Source organism: Meriones unguiculatus, chromosome 8 (assembly GCF_030254825.1).
Source record: "Meriones unguiculatus strain TT.TT164.6M chromosome 8, Bangor_MerUng_6.1, whole genome shotgun sequence".
Lineage (NCBI taxonomy): Eukaryota > Metazoa > Chordata > Mammalia > Rodentia > Muridae > Meriones > Meriones unguiculatus.
Window position 1 is genome coordinate 1,309,571 of NC_083356.1, and position 16,576 is coordinate 1,326,146.

The 16,576-nt window shown below is 56.9% G+C and overlaps 1 protein-coding gene and 1 long non-coding RNA gene across 3 annotated transcripts in view; one reads left to right on the forward strand and one right to left on the reverse strand.

Annotated features, from left to right (window-relative positions):
- Window positions 1-1,261, reverse strand: part of LOC132655727 (uncharacterized) — a 6,167-nt gene extending 4,906 nt beyond the window's left edge. The window contains exon 1 of one of the 2 annotated variants that reach the window (XR_009593514.1): window positions 1,136-1,261. This is a non-coding gene — a long non-coding RNA (uncharacterized LOC132655727). The remainder of the gene's footprint in view (window positions 1-1,135) is intronic. The other variant, XR_009593513.1, reaches the window with a different exon arrangement.
- Itgb7 (integrin subunit beta 7) lies at window positions 1,050-16,481 on the forward strand. The gene is made up of 16 exons (XM_021643493.2): window positions 1,050-1,181; window positions 3,067-3,198; window positions 8,158-8,361; window positions 9,117-9,318; window positions 9,402-9,572; window positions 10,268-10,509; window positions 10,884-11,042; window positions 11,236-11,331; window positions 11,433-11,522; window positions 13,775-13,921; window positions 14,091-14,284; window positions 14,764-14,987; window positions 15,168-15,387; window positions 15,490-15,695; window positions 15,882-16,042; window positions 16,214-16,481. Exons 3-16 carry the CDS (start codon window positions 8,161-8,163, stop codon window positions 16,298-16,300), a joined length of 2,400 nt encoding a protein of 799 aa, XP_021499168.1. The 5' UTR covers window positions 1,050-1,181; window positions 3,067-3,198; window positions 8,158-8,160; the 3' UTR covers window positions 16,301-16,481.
- Window positions 16,482-16,576: the final 95 nt, after the last annotated feature.

Consider the following 16,576-nt stretch of genomic DNA (forward strand, 5'->3'; position numbering starts at 1 on the left):
CGCCCTCGGGCCCTGCCCTGGGTGCCTGACGCTGGGCGATGACCCTGCCACGCGCCCGCCCTCTGTGCGCATCCTCACTCTGCCCAGCGTGGGGCAGGCGGGGCCCTGCGTTTCTGGGGCGGGGCCTGGGGGCGAAGGGAGGGGCCTAGCGAGAACCTCCGCTGAGGTGCGGCGCGTCCCAGGGCCTCCGTTTTACAGGCCGCCCCTTCGCCCCTCTCGTGCCTTGGCTTCTTGCCCCCATCTCAGCCGTTCAGGCGGGGACTTCCACACTACAGAGGGGCCAGGCATCCCTCTCTTAGTGCCTTCTCACCCTTGACCCCCCCAGAGCAGCTTGGCCCCGGGGAGGGGAGATGCTGCTTAGCTGATCCCACCCCGACCCAGAGGAAGCCTCTATTTATTTATTAGCTTTTGTTTACACCCTGGAGTGACCCCCTCCTCCAGGGGTCTTGGGAGGGGGGCCCAGGGCCTCTGTGACCCCTTCTTCCTTTCCCCAAACTCCCAGTTTGTATTTAGCTGCCAAATAAGATTCCTGCGGGCTCCCCCTCTTCTCTGGGGGGTCAGGGTGCTGTCCCGCCCCTCTGTTTACATCACCCCTCCCACCCCGCTGTTCGCATATTGCTGAGTTTTCTATTTTTGCAAAATAAAGTGATGGAAACTCAAATGGACCGTGGCTCCCTCTGCCAAGTCACCAGGTCAGGGCTGTGACCCGCTGACCTGGGCAAGGGGCTGGGTGGGCCGTGGGGGACAAAGAAAACGTGAAATATGTTCAGGGTGGGCAGCAAATCTCCTGAAACTTCACTTATTTTGCACACTTTTCCCCGGCCTGGAAAAGAACCACAGCGCCCCTAAGCCCCACTGTTTTTAGGGGTTGTTTGTCTGACTGAGGCAGGGCCCCTCTGTATCTTAAGCTAAACTCACAGTCCTGCCCACTCAGCTGTGAGTGCTGGACCACAGGCCCGAGCCACCACTGTGCTCACTCCTCAGGGAGCTCTCCACCCTCTGAGCACACTCTGCGACCTATGTGCCTTCTGCTCCTGGTCTCCGCACCTTCTCTTCTTCCGCTCCTTGGAAAGACCATTGCCCTCTGAGACTGTCCTTCAGCCCATGCTGTGCCCTGGGACAGGACTTTGCTTACCTTGCCCTTGGCTCTCTTGACCGTGACCTGGGCACACGGGAAGGAGGTGGGTATGGGACAGGGGAGGCAAGAAGAGGAGGGGGAAGAGCAGCAGAAGAAAGTGAAAGAAGATTTAGAGGAAACCACAGGGCCAGGGGAAAAGAGGGCATTGTCATGGTAACCACTGGCTGAGGGGGAAGGGCAGTGGGTCTGGCTGTCCCTTAGCCTGGAGCCAGCTAGGCCCTGCCCGGAGAAGCCTCTCCAGCGTCTTCCAGGGTCCTAACTTTTAGGAGTATCTATCTATTTGTGACAGGAATACATTTGCTCTGTTTCTTTGAGTGTTCTCAGTGTTCAGCTGTGGCTCAGGGAAGGACGAATCAGATGATGTGGATTTGGTCTCTTTGACTAATCACCTCCCAAAGCAACCAGTTCAGCCAGCTTATTTTGAAAAACATGAAAACAAAAGCTTATCTATCATTAAAGAGAGAGAGAGAAATCCTATTTGTATCTACACAGCCCCTTCTGCCAGGCTTTATGCTGCCTCAGGCCCCGGCGATGGTTCCTGCACCCGCCTTCCCAATCTACTGCTGTCCTGGCTCCTGGACCCCCAGTGGCACCTCCAAATCTCACCAACTTGCCAACTGCCTAGAGCCTGCGCCTCTCAAAGCCTCTGCTCCTTACCCACTGCCTAGAGCCTGCACCTCTCAAAGCCTCTGCTCCTTACCCACTCAGACCCCTCCTTCCTGCTGGCTAGTGTCCCCCCCTCCTCAGCTCCTCAGCGATGGAGACTGGACATGCCTCTTGACAGCCCCGCCAAGCCCCTAACCCTGAGCGGCATTCTCACCCATCCCAGACAGTCACGTGCACAACTGATAGCCACGGGTCTCATCTCTGCCAAAGTCTGAGTGCAGACGAAAAGACAGCCAGAGGACGACCTCAACCTTCCTAACACTGAGACCCCTCGGTACAGTCCCACATGTTCTGGTGACCCCCAACCATAAGGTTATCTACCTCATAACTGTAGTTTTGCTACTGTTATGAATCATAATGTACATAGCTGATATTTCCGATGGCCTTAGGCGAACCCCGTGAAAGGGTTGTTCGACTTCTGTGGGGTTGTGACCCATGGGTTGAAAATCACTGGATTAAGGAATACAAGTGAGGAGTTTTACTATTTCCTGTTAAGGGAGAGAGTGCCAGGATATTAGCTCAGGGAGGTTGGCTCCAGAGTCCAAAGAGTTTAGCTGCGCGCTGTTAGGAGACATTTGGGAAAAGACCTCAGATTCAATCCAGATTATAATTAGTTAAATGTATTGATACTGCTGGCAGTACAGTACTTTGAGCCAGTTTAGGTTCTGCCACTCAAAGGGGGATGAGGGAAGGATTTTTAAAGGCAAAACCCACAAGACCTTGAGTAGCTGCACAAGCCAGCCAAGAGCTGCTTTGCTATGCCAAGAATAGGTAGTCAAGGTGACCTCAGAGAGATCCTTGAATGTCTGCAAAACAAACAAACACAATCACAGTCATATGATAACAAGCAGATGGTTTTGGCTGTATACTTCTGGGTTGGGGGAACCACAAAGTCAGGGTTATTGGGAATTTTCAGGGATTGGTGTCAAGAGACAAATGGCTGTTGGGTACCAAGATGGATACCTAGCATAAAATGTAGGGGTTTTGTTTTTGCTTTTTAAGTCATCACCACAACATGTGGTTCCTGGGTATCCAAAGGAACAGAAATCTCAGTTCCCTCCTCTTCAGTACTGTCTTCCTGCCTGGCTCCCTCCTCTGTGAGGTAGTGGAGAGAGCATTGATTTTTGGAGGGCACCGTCTGGTCCTTGTGACCCTTGACTGTAACTTGACAGCTTAGAGCGTGAGGGATGCTCAGAGAGGGGGTTCCTTGTTCTCGGTCCTCACGTTAACGGCCCACTCCTGTGTGCTCCACCTTCTGCTAGCTCTGCAGCCCTCCCAGAGGCCCCCGCCCAGGGCGTGTCACTTCCTCCTCTGCTGCCTCTCCGTGTGAACACAAAGGCTAGTGCTCCCACTCCCACCGCTCCCACTGGAGGAAGGGCTGCTCCAAGGCACCTGTGAGTATTGCCCGGGCACTGCCCACCTGCCTCCTCCCTCACCAGGCCCATTCCCTCCCACCTCTTGGGAAGAAGGCTCTGGCCTGGACTCTCCAGTGCCCTGTGTGGTCTTAAGAAAGGCCCTTCACCTCTTTCTGCATTCCTGCGGCCCCATTATTCCTTCTCCGCTATCCCCAGGGGAGCCAGAGGGAGGAAAGGAGGTAGATCTGGTGGTACGGGTGGGAGTTTCCATGGACAGAACAAGGCTGACACCGCTGTGGGCTTCTTCCAGCACCTCCTGTCTGTCCCTGACTGCTTCCTGGCAGCCCGACGCTGCTTCTGCAGCCCAGGAAGGATTCTTCCCACTTGGCACCGTGGCCACACGCCCGTTCATAGCCTACTGAGGCTTGCGATACCAATAAAGTTAGTACTGCCAAAGCATAGTCACAGCCATAATCATTTTAATTATATCTTTGTGGACTAGGGCCGTAGGCCACTGGCCCAGCTTGAGTGAGGCCCTGGGTTTGATCCCCAGTACTTAAAAAAGCATTTTTACTTAGGTTTATAAGGAATCATAACAGACAAAACTACCTCTGATCAAGAGTCATTATGGGGCATTGTGGAATGAGAACTGAGCCCAGCATTGGAATAAGAATTATTTGGTCAGGGCTGAGCATGGTGGCACACACCTTTAATTCCAGCACTCAGGAGGTAGAGGCAGGCAGATCTCTGAGTTTGAGGCCAGCCTGACATAAAAAAAGAAAGAAGAAGAAAAGAAAGAAGAAAAAAGGTCAGCCGGGGAGCTTGAGCTTTGAGCTGCTTAAATCCACCTGTGCCCTGCGTGTCCTTGACTTCAGTTTCTCTTTGCAAGGAGGAGGCTGAGATAGAAAATGCTTCCTGTCTCTCTTTAGGACCAGAGAGAAGGAAGTAAAGCAGAGAACTGAGAAGTAGAAAAAACAGCATCGTGAGATGTGTGTGTGTGTGTGTGTGTGTGTGTATTAGGAAGGGGAGAGACAGAAGCAGGTAGCAAGATGAATGGATTGCCAAAGATGACAGAGTGGAGAAGGGCAGGGCAGCCCATGCATGAGGTCCGTTAGGAGAGGTGAGTGAGCGGGGGTGGAGGTGGAGCCCCGTCCAGATGAGTCTAAACTCAGCCTGTGCTCAGCCTCCCTGACCACAGCTCTCAACACCCAGGGCCGAGGTTTCGGTGCGGCTAAGCTGGGGTCAGCCCCTCGCTGAGAGCAGCAGCTCTGTCAGGAACTACACCCATCTGAGGGCACATGGGTGGGGAGCAGGATGGGGTCCAACGGCCCGGCACCCCACCCTTCCCCACACTCCCCGCAGACGGCATCAGTACCTGAGTCTGGACCTGGCTGAGGGGTGTGGATGATCTGTGAGGCTTCACTCCCGGAGCATGGCAACAGCGGCCTGCTGACGCTGCCTGGCTTCCGGAGGCTCCTGCAGAGTCACTGCACACGCCTGTCCTGAGCTTGCACACGCGTGCATGGCTGTACTCTCCTCCTCGTTGTCTGTACCGTGGGCAACTGGAAACTCTTAAGCTTTAGACACCTCAGTGGTTAAGAGCGCTTGCTGCTCTTGCAGGGAACCCAGACTTCATTCCCAGCACCCACATGTTGATTACTCAAGTTTCAAGGGAGCCAATGTCCCTTCTGGCCTCTGAGGCTGTAAGAACACATGTAGTGCAAAGATAGACACTTAAAAAAAAAAAAATATATATATATATATATATATATATATCCAACAAAAATCTAAAGATAAAAAAGAAACTGTTGAGTGTGAACGTGGCGCTGAGGCTTGAAAGGAGAGTTGTAACATGCTGAGCAATGCCGTGCTGCCGAGCCGCCTTCATTAGACCCCAAGGAACCGCAGGTAGCCCGTCACGACAGGGCTGGCTCACGACTTCCCCTTTACCGAACAAGGGAGTTTATGTGAGAATTCTTTATTTTAAATTGAATTATTAATTTTGATTCGAGGCCAGCCTGGTCTACAGAGTGAGTCCAGGACAGCCAGGGCTACACAGAGGGAAAAAAAAAAAAAAAACAGAAAACAAAACAAAACAGATCTGATTTTGGGGCCAGAGAAGCAGTTCAGTGGCTGAGAGCATCGGCTGTTCTTCAGGGGACCTGGGTTTGATTTTCCAGCACCCACACGGCAATTCTGTAACTCTAGTCCTGGGGGATCTGATGTTCTTTTCTAGCCTGTGAGGGCACCAGGAGCACAGGCTCCACACAGGTATACATGCAGGTCAAACACCTGTGCGTACAGAGCAAATGTGAAAAATCTGTTTTCCATTGACTTTTGTCTGAGACAGAGCTCTTCACTGTTTTGTGTGTGGATTTCCTAAGTCATCCCAGCACTGTCTGCTGAAGGTCATTTTTCCTCTGTTGAATGGTTCGGCACCTTTTTTCAAAAAACAATTTGCCGTGGATGGATGGGCTTCTTCCTTCCTTGCTTGCTTCCTTGCTTTTTTCATTCTTCCTTTCTTCCTTCCTTCTTTCTCCCATCGTCCTCCTCTTTTTTTTTTTTTTCTTTTTTTAAAGACAGGATCTCTCTATGTCGCCCCTACTGGCCTGGAACTCCTTACATAAGCCAGGCTGGCCTTGAGCTCACAAAGATCCTTCTGCCTCTGCCTCCTGAGCACACCTGGCCCTGCAGCCTGAGTTCTGCTCCACTAATTCTTGCACCTGCCTTTAAGTCGGTACCGCAGTGATTAATGTGGCTTCATGTATTCTTGATTAATGGATTTAAAGCTTTTTTTGATAAAAGCATTTTTTGAGACAGGGTCCTGTGGTTTAGGCTGGCCTCGGATGCCTGTTCTCCTGCCTCTACCTCCCAGTACTGAGATAACAGCATGAATTGCCAGATTTATTTTTGAATCACAGTAATAGATCACCTGTTCAGTTTTTACTTATTTAAAAAAAATTTTTTTTTTGAGACAGAGTGAGTTTTTCTGTGTAGCCCTGGCTGTCCTGGAACTCACGTTGTAGACCAGGCTGGCCTTGAAATCAGAAATCCACCTGCCTCTGCCCCCTAAGCACTGTGATTAAAGGCATGTGCCGCCATGCTGGGTTGCTCAATGTTTAAAATTAATTGATTAATTAGTTTTTGCAGTGTAGTCTAGGACCTATGCATAGCCACACTTTCTTCCATGCCACAGAAAATTTGGCTGGCTGTGGCCACTCACAGCTGCAGTCCTCACACTTGAAAGGGTAAAGAGAATTGCCGTGGGTTCAAGCCCCGCCTGGGCTACAGGGAGGATCAGGCCAGCTGGGTCCCTGTCTACAAAACACCAAAGCCAAAGCAACAGCAGCACAGTACTGGAGAGCCAGCTTAGTGGGTGAGGATGCCCCCGGCTGAGCCCAGTCCCTGTCCCACAGCTGTCCTCTGACCCCCACACACCGTGACCAGGGCACGCTCCCACCGCCAGTTAAACAGATGAGCATAAAACACAAAGCTAAACTAGACCGTCAGGCCGGTGAGGCGCGCGCTTGCTCCTGCAGAGGACCCGGGTTCCGTTCCTGGTGCCTACAAGCTGGCTCACCTCCAGGGCTGCTGCACTCTGCAGCCTTCCTGGCACTGTATGCATTTGGTGCACATACATACAGGCAGGCAAAACACCGCTAGTGTAAAATCAAATAAGATACATTCATTTAAAAAACTAGGGCTGGAGAAACAGCTCAGTGGTTAAGGGCACAACAGTCTTCTCGAGACTTGGTTTGGTTTCCATGGCAACTCACAGGCACCTATACCTTCTGCCCTCCAAGGCCGGCAGGGACACACGTGCTGCACAGACATGATAATAAAATAAAATACAGATCCCAGCGTCAACAAGGTTTCTTTTTACTGGGCGCCCTTCACGGTGAGGCAGCAATCCTGAGCACACACTCCTGTGCGGCCCCTTCCTCCCTTCCTCTCTTCCGACCTTCACTTCTTCAGACTTCAAGGCTGTCGGGCATTTGCTCAGCTCCTTCGCTTTACAAAGGTGGAGGCTGAGGCTCCGCAGCCAGGCGGGTGTCTGGTGGGTGGGACCTGGCGCTTCCCGTTGGTGCCTCCTTCACTGCAGCGTGGAATGTTGGTGAAGAGATCCGAGAATGGTCCTTTCCGCTCCAGACTGTCCCGTCCTCTTTTCTTCCTTCCTTTTCCTTTGCTTTTGAGAGAGGTCTTTCTAGGCAGCCCTGCCTTGCCTGGAACTCACTGTAAAGACCAGGTTGCCCTCAGACTCACAGAGATCCACGTGCCTCTGCCTCTCACATGTACCACTATGCCCAGATTAAAAAACAAAACAAAACAGTACATATATATATTTAATGTATATGTGTGTGTGCCTGTGTGTGGTTAGTGCACATAGGTGCAGGTGCCCACGGAGATGGAGTTACAGGCAGTTGTGATCGGCCTGGAGTAGGGTGGGAATAGAACTCAGGTCCTCCAGAAAAAGTGTGCCTTTGTGCTTTTTTTTTTTTTTAGATTTTTTTTTTTTATTTTTTGGCTGTGGGTGTTTTTTCTGTATGTCTGTCTGTGCACCACATGTGTGCCTGGTGCCCTTGGAGTGTGTGGGATCTTCCGGAACTAGAGTTACCCCGAAAGCTGCGAGCTGGCATGCCGCGTGCTGGAATGGAACCCAGGCTGGAGGCCATCCCTGGGTGAGCAGCCAGTGCTGGGCCATCTCCCCACGTGAGCTGCTTGTGCTCTTAGCCACTCGCAGGCCCTCCTCAGGCTGCGCTGCCCGCCCTGGGTACCTGAGGTCTGCACGGAGGCAGACAGGTCTCCGGCCCCCGCCCCTGCTTGGCACCTGTCGCTTCCCACCACTTTGAAAAGGCTACTGAACGCAGAGGGGATGCGGAGCTCTGAGGACAGGGATGGCGTTGGGGGAAAGCTCGCGTGGCCACCACAGGCTAAGCTGAGAGGACCAGAGCCGGGCCCTCCCTGAGGACCCAGGTGTCCCTTTGTGTCCTATTACAGGCCATGGTGGACATGTCAGCCCTTCTCATTCTTCTGCTGATTCTGGGCGGAGGTGAGAGCCAGCTGGATCCCAGGGTCACACCCTCGGGCGAGGCCGCGGAACAGGGGGATCCTGACCTCTCCGTGCAGGGGTCCTGCCAGCCAGCTCCTTCCTGCCAGAAGTGCATCCTGGCACATCCCAGCTGTGCGTGGTGCAAGCAACTGGTAAATGGCTCTGTGGCCCTGGAGCCATGCATGGAGTGTGCACAGCCTGGACATGCATGCGTGTCGTGTGGGCGTGTTTGTGGTTTTTCTGGGTATATTCTTCAGTCTCTTGGGTGGCTGGAGCTGTTCTTTGTGGAAGCCTGAAAGAGGGAGAGGTGGCAAAGGAGCTTCAGAGACACGGTCTTTCACGGAAGGATGGAGAGTTAGACCCGTGGGCCTTGCTGAGAGGTATTGCACACTCACAGGCCCTTCGTAAAGGGCCCAAGAAACTAGTGAAAGCGAAGCTGCAAGGCTGTGAGAGGCAGAGGTCCTAGGCCCTGGCTAGAGAGATGAAGCTCTGGGGACATCCGGTCTGTCTACCTCTTCCATTCTCTAGACCAGGGGCTGGCACCCGTGCCCACTGAGAAGCCACCTAACCATTTCCTTCCCCTGTGGTTTCCTAGTCAGTGCATGGTACCAGACATCGTGAGCGTGTGAGTTGCGTGTGTGCACGTTGTGTGTGTGTGTGTGTGTGTGTGTGTTTCTGTCCCTATCCTCCTCCTTCCCAGAAACTGGTGTGACTGGCCCCTTCCTATTTTGATGTGACCGCGCAGGGGAAGCTGGGCTTTCGGGCCTTTTCGCGATCTCCACAGGAAGTCTGTGGCTCTGAGGAGAGGGGGTGGTGGGCGGGCTAGCGGAGGGCAGAGCGGCGGGGTCTGCGGGGCCGCGTCGGGCTGAGGGGACTGGGGTGCCAACGCGCGTCCTCCGGGGTGCAGAACTTCACGGCCTCGGGGGAGGCGGAGGCCCGGCGCTGCGCGCGGCGGGAGGAGCTGCTGGCCCGCGGGTGCCCGGCGCACGAGCTGGAGGAGCCGCGCGGCCGCCAGGAGGCGCTGCAGGACCGGCCGCTGAGCCACGGGGCGCGCGGCCAGGGCGCCACGCAGCTGGCCCCGCAGCGGATCCGCGCCGCGCTGCGCCTGGGTGAGTCCAGGGCCGGGCGGGGCGCGCGCGCCGGGGCTGGGAGGCGCGGGGCTGCGGGATCGAGCCTCCCCGTCTCTTATCAGGGGAGCCCCAGAAATTCCGGGTCCGCTTCCTCCGGGCCGCGGGCTACCCGGTGGACCTGTACTACCTCATGGACCTGAGCTACTCAATGAAGGATGACTTGGAGCGCGTGCGCCAGCTCGGGCACGCCCTGCTGGTCCGGCTGCAGGAGGTCACGCATTCTGTGCGCATAGGTGAGCGTGAGCTAGCTACCCAGATGCTGCCAGCCCTTGCAGCCGCTTTTCGCTTCCACCGTCGTCTTAGGCTCGCCCAGTGTTTAACAGACTCATCAGGCCAGGGGATCCTGACATCTCTCCCGAGCCACACTCATCTCGGTTGAAGCTGCAGGGGGATTGGCCGTAGCGGGACCCCTGAGGCCCAGCGGCTCAGACACGGCTCAGACTCAGCTCCCGACCTGAGCACCGCCCTTACCCTTCCGCCTCCACCAGTGTCCGTGGAAGCCTATCTGTCCCTACGTTCTGTGGTGACTTTCTTCCTTGGCTCGGAAGGGACTTCCTCCCTTGTTCCAAGTGGTGCAGCAGCAGCGCACACCTTGAATCCCAGCCCTCGGGAGGCAGAGGCAGGCAGATCTGTCATCCAGGCCAGCCTGGTTTAGAGTGAGATCCAGGACAGCCAGGGCTACACAGAGAGACCCTGTGTCAAGATAAACAAGCACCCCCTCCCCAAAGCACCCTCTCTGTGCCACCTGCCGATTCCACCCCATGGACCCTGGCCTCCTTAGCCTCCATGAAGGCCGGCCTGCCCCTGCTCCATCTCCTCCACTCCCACCCTCCTGAGCTGGCGGTGCCACAGTTTTGCCCGTGCCGGGGGCCAGGTCCCCGCTGACGTCTTGTGGTCTTTGGCACACCCTCGCTGCTCCTGCCTTCAGGTTTTGGCTTCTTCGTGGACAAAAGGGTGCTGCCGTTTATGAGCACGGTGCCCTCCAGGCTTCAGCACCCATGCCCCAGCCGGCTGGAGCGCTGCCAGCCACCCTTCAGCTTTCGCCACGTGCTGCCCCTTACTGCGGATGCCCAAGCCTTTGAGAGAGAGGTGGGCCGTCAGAATGTCTCTGGCAATCTAGACCCACCGGAAGGCGGCTTCGATGCCATTTTGCAGGCTGCCCTCTGCCAGGTGAGGAGACAGAGTCAGGATCTGAGCGCCGGGAGCTACCTGGGGCTAGGACTGTGCGTGGCAGGTGCCCGGTGCACACCAGGGGTGCAGTCATCTGACCTCGCTATGACCTGCATGTTTGTCCTAGCAGTTATCTGGCATGCGGGAGTAAAAAGAGGCTCTCTGGCTAGTTCACAAGAGCACCTCCATAACAACAGACTTGTTTGGGGGAGGGGCTCAAGAGCTTGGAGTAGAGAATTAAAGCCGTGGGGGGGGGGGGGTGGACAGATACCCCTAGAATGATCCTGCCAGGTTCTGTGTGGCCAGGATGGCCCCGGTGCCGGGATGGCCCCATGGCCGTGCCCAGCCATGCGGACTGGCCCCTTTCCACTCAGGAGCAGATTGGCTGGAGAAATGTGTCCCGACTCCTGGTGTTTACTTCAGATGACACGTTCCACACAGCCGGGGATGGGAAACTGGGTGGCATCTTCATGCCCAGCGACGGGCAGTGCCATCTGGACAGCAATGGCGTGTACTCTAACAGCGCAGACTTTGTGAGTCCTCCCTTGCCCCCGACCCCACCTGAGCCTCATCTCTTCTGTCCTGACTCCTCCCACTCCTCCCCTCAGGTCAGGCGGCCAGGTCTGACAGGACGCCTGGGCCAGTCCTTCCTCCTGCTTGGGCGGGCCTCTGGGGCCTGGCTTCTCTTGGTCTGAGGGTCAGCCGGGCATTCTTCTCCCGCCTCAGGACTACCCCTCTGTGGGTCAAGTGGCCCAGGCCCTCACGGCTGCCAACATCCAGCCTATTTTTGCTGTCACAGGCGCCACGCTGCCTGTGTACCAGGTAAGCGGTCTCCAGCCGCCGTGCTTTAACTCCCCACTCCACTAACCTTTCGTTCTTCCAGCCCCGGAGACATTCTCTTTATTCACTCCCTCCTCACACAGGAGCTGAGCCAGCTGATCCCCAAGTCTGCTGTCGGGGAGCTGAGTGAGGACTCCAGCAATGTGGTGCAGCTCATCATGGATGCCTATGATGTGAGGGGTCAGGGGTGAGGGGACAGGGGTGAGGATGGGGGTGAGGGTGGGCAGGGGTGAGGGGATGAGGTGAGGGTGGGCAGGAGTGAGGGGACAGGGGTGAGGATGGAGGTGAGGGTGGGCAGGAGTGAGGGGACAAGGGTGAGAGTGGGCATGAGTGAAGGTGGGCAGGGGTGAGGGGATGGGGGTGAGGGTGGGCAGGGGTGAGGGGATGGGGGTGAGGGTAGGCAGGGGTGAGGGGTTGGGGTGAGGGTGAGCAGGGGTGAGGGGACAGGGGTGAGGGTGGGCAGGGGTGAGGGGATGGGGTGAGGGTGGGCAGTGGTGAGGGGATAGGGTGAGGGTGGGCAGGGGTGAGGGGATGGGGTGAGGATGGGCAGGGTGAGAGGGCGGGTGAGAGATTGGGGTGAGGGTGGGCAGGGGTGGGGACAGGGGTGAGAGTGGGCATGAATGAAGGTGGGCAGGGGTGAGGATGGGGGTGAGGGTGGGCAGGGGTGAGGGGACAGGGGTGAGGGTGGGCAGGGGTGAGGGGATAGGGTGAGGGTGGGCAGGGGTGAGGGGATAGGGTGAGGGTGGGCAGGGGTGAGGGGACAGGGGTGAGAGGTTGGGGTGAGGGTGGGCAGGGGTGAGGGTGGGCAGGGGTGAGGGGATGGGGTGAGGATGGGCAGGGTGAGAGGGCGGGTGAGAGGTTGGGGTGAGGGTGGGCAAGGGTGGGGACAGGGGTGAGAGTGGGCATGAGTGAAGGTGGGCAGGGGTGAGGATGGGGGTGAGGGTGAGCAGGGGTGAGGGGACAGGGGTGAGGGTGGGCAGGGGTGAGGGGATGGGGTGAGGGTGGGCAGGGATGAGGGGACAGGGGTGAGAGGATGGGGTGAGGGTGGGCAGGGGTAAGAGGTTGGGGTGAGGGTGGGCAGGGGTGAGGGTGGGCAGGGTGAGAGGGCGGGTGAGAGGTTGGGGTGAGGGTGGGCAGGGGTGAGGCAAGGTCCCTCGGGTGGCAGGGCACAACTACGGGGCATGCCCACTTTGGGTTCTGCTAGTTCACGGTTCCTACCTCCACTTTAGGTAGCCCTTAGATCTTCATACCCTCACTCTCCTAACTAGAATTCTAGTTAATAATTTGCCGTATTGAAGACCGAACCTAAGCCCTGTGCTAGGCAAGCCCTGAGCCACTGCGTGATGGTCCTTACTGAGCCACAGCCCTTACCTCTTTTTTTAATCTAAAAAATATTTAAGGGGCTGGAGAGATGGCTCAGTGGTTAAGAGCACTGTCTGCTCTTTCAGAGGACCTGAGTTCAATTCCCAGCACCCACATGGCGGCTCATAACTGTCTGTAACTCCAGTTCCAGGGGATCTGACACCTTCACACAGACATATATACAGATAAAACACCAGTGCACATAAAATAAAAAATATTACAAAGATACATGCAGACAAAACACCCCCACACATAAAATAATGCAATTTAGAAGCATTGAAAATTCATACATACATAATGTGTTTGGGCCAAGTGGACCACCTATTTCTCCTCTCTAGTCCCCCCTTACACCCCATCACTTTCCCCTCTCAAGGTCACATTGGTTTTTTTCCTCCTAAAACAGGGTTTCTCTGTGTGGCCCTGGCTGTCCTGGACTCACTTTGCAGACCAGGCTGGCCTCGAACTCACAGAGATCCCCTTGCCTTGGCTGCCCCGCACTGGGATTAGAGGTGTGTAACAGTACCCCAACTTAGTGCAGCTGATAGCAAGGATCACTCTCTGGGTGCGCTGTGTCACGCCTGGAATTCCTCAGCTAGGCAGAGGCAGAGGACGGGGAACTCTCAGGGCCAGCTTGGGCTCCGGGAGAGCCTGCGTCCTCTGCCTTCCTGCGGGATTGGGGCTGCGTGACTCGGGGGCCGCTTGCCTAGCACACCCGGTTCGTTCACTGTCCCCACCAAACACACTTCTCCATGGTGAAGAATCTTGAGATAGCGCTGGCCTCCCCAGGATAAACGCAGTGAAGCCGGTCAGCCTAGGTCTTACACACAGACTGTGTGGCCTGGTTCGGGCCACAGACACACACACGCCCTGCGCAGGCTGCCCTGGGGTGTGTGTGGCCTGCAGCCCATGGCGCTCCTGGATGGTCTTTCAGAAATGGCTTCCAACTGGACAGGATGGAAGGAGCGCCAGGGTGAACGGAGCGGGGCTGGGGTGGTGTGGGCGAAGAAAGCAGGTGCCCTGGAGCCTGCCCCCGCGTGGCTACCTCCTCCCGCCTTTTTCACAGAGCCTGTCCTCCACCGTGACCCTTGAGCACTCTCCGCTCCCTCCCGGGGTCAAGATCTCTTTCGAGTCGCACTGCGGGGGCCCTGAGAAGAGCGAGGGTGAGGCTGGGGACCGGGGGCAGTGCCACCACGTCCGAGTCAACCAGACGGTAAGCCAGCGGGACAGACACGTGAATGTGGGTGTGGAAGTGGGGGAGGAGGCAGCCGTGGGAGGGTGGGCTTTCACTCATTCTTCGTTTCCGAGTTCTGCACGGTCAGTGGGCTCAGGCGTGCTGGCACACGTGGGGGCAGTGTGGAGCTTCGCTGGTCCTCCTTCAGGTGGATTTCTGGGTCACTCTTCACGCCACCCGCTGCCTCCCGGAGCCCCATCTCCTGCGGCTCTGGGCTCTGGGCTTCTCAGAGGAGCTGGTCGTGGAGCTGAGCACGCTGTGTGACTGTGAGTGCGGTGACACCCAGCCCCGTGCTCCCTACTGCAGCGGTGGCCAGGGGGACCTTCGGTGTGGCATATGCAGGTGGGTGCTGTCTGCCCTCCTCTTGCCCTCTGGGCCCTCCTGACCCCTCAGGACTCTGCTGAGCACCAGCCACGAGGTCTTCACCTCGACCCTTCCCTTCCCCCTCCTCCATCCACCCTTGGCACTCTACTGGACCCTAGTGTTGTTCCAGCCTCTGTGTCCACCTCCCTTGAGAACACAGGCTTAGAGCAGTGGTTCTCAGCCTTCCTAATGCCGAGACCCCTCGGTACAGCTCGCGTTGTGGTGGCCCCAGCCATAAAACTGTTTGCGCTGCTACTTCCTAACTGTAATTTTGCTGGTCTGAATCATAGTGTAAGAACCTGTTTTCCCGTGGTCTTGGGGGACCCCTGTGCAAGGGCCACCCAACCCCCAATGGGTCTGCAGCCCACAGGTTGCGAGCGGCTGGCCCAGAAGACCTTGACAGGTCTGGATGGTCACACTGACATCTCCCTCACTTTCTCCGTGCTTTCCCCTCCCAGCTGTGCCCCTGGCCGCCTTGGTCAGCTGTGTGAGTGCTCAGAAGCTGAACTGTCCTCCCCAGATTTGGAATCTGGCTGCCGGGCCCCTAACGGGACAGGGCCCCTGTGTAGTGGGAAGGGGCGATGCCAGTGTGGCCGCTGCAGCTGCAGTGGACAGAGCTCTGGGCGTCTGTGTGAGTGCGACGATGCAGGCTGTGAGCGACACGAGGGCGTCCTCTGCGGAGGTATCTGCCGCTGTCGGGGGAAGGATGGGGGGCTGAGGGCGCCTAGGCTCTGAGGGCAGGTTTCAAGGACTGTAACTTACTAGCCAGAGATGTGCCTGGCACACTGGGACGGGCTGCCGTGGCATGCCATGCCAACTGTGTGTAAGAACAGAGGTCACCCTCTGCATGCTCCTTCCCCAGGCTTTGGCCACTGCCAATGTGGCGTGTGTCACTGTCACGCCAACCGCACGGGCAGAGCATGTGAGTGCAGTGAGAATGTGGACAACTGTGCCAGTCCCAAAGGAGGGCTCTGCAGTGGCCACGGAGACTGCAGATGCAACCGTTGCCAGTGCCTGGATGGGTACTACGGGGCTCTGTGCGACCAGTGCCTGGGCTGCAGGTCTCCATGTGAGCAGCACAGGTGAGGCCTGCTGACCCCGGCCTGCCCTGTTCTGGAAGCCGTGTGGGGAAGGCGCTAGGGAACAGCGGCCCACATGTGAATTCTTTGGCATTCACTGCACAGGGATTGTGCAGAGTGTGGGGCATTTGGCACGGGTCCCCTGGCAGCCAACTGCAGCCTAGCCTGTGCAGATGTGAATGTGACCTTGGCCTTGGTCCCTAATTTGGATGATGGCTGGTGCAAAGAGAGGACGCAGGACAACCAACTGTTCTTCTTCCTGGTGGAGAATGTGGCTGGAGGGGTCGTACTGAGAGTGAGACCCCAAGAGAGTAAGTGGGCAGATGCCACTGAACGCTGACTGGAGCTCTGGACACTCCATGGGCGGGACCACAGCACTGGGATATGAACAAGGCAAGGGCAGCGGCAGAGCTGGGAGACTGAGGCCCTCGCAGGGAGGGGGTCCTTGGGCCAGCCCCTGGGCTCTGCTGGGCCAGCTCCTATGCCTTGATCCCCAGAGGGAGCAGGTCATACCCGTGCCATTGTCCTGGGCTGCATAGGCGGCATCGTGGCAGTGGGACTGGGGCTCGTCTTGGCTTACCGGCTATCGGTGGAAATCTACGACCGTCGAGAATACAGCCGCTTTGAGAAGGAGAGGCAGCAGCTCAACTGGAAGCAGGTGAGGCCAGCTCCTGTTCCTCTTCCTCTTTCTGCTTCTCTAACCCATAGCCAGCTCCAAAGCTTGGCCACAAGGCCCCTCCCCCAGCACAGCGAGGCTTCTGGGGCTGGCCCCACAGGATAGTGATTGGGAGAGCCTGGCTTTTCCTTACTGTGTGCAATGTTCCCACAGGACAGCAATCCTCTCTACAAAAGTGCCGTCACCACCACGGTCAACCCCCGCTTCCAAGGGACAAATGGCCCTGGCCCCGCTCTCTGACCAGGAAGCAGCCTCGCCTAGAACTCTTGTCTTTGAGGACAACAGGGACAGCAGGGCAGGGTCTCCAGGCCCCACTGCTGAGCGGTCGGCAGTGTTGCCAGTGACCTTCACAGGGCTGCTAGCCACTGCTGCCAACATCCCCACCTCATGAAGGCCTCCCACAATAAAGTCTTGCCTTGGATTTCCGCCTCCACTGGGCTTCACCCCAAGACAGAAAAAGCAGACGGCACAGCCTAGGGCTCAGAACACCCGGGCTTGTGGCGGATGCTGGAGGTG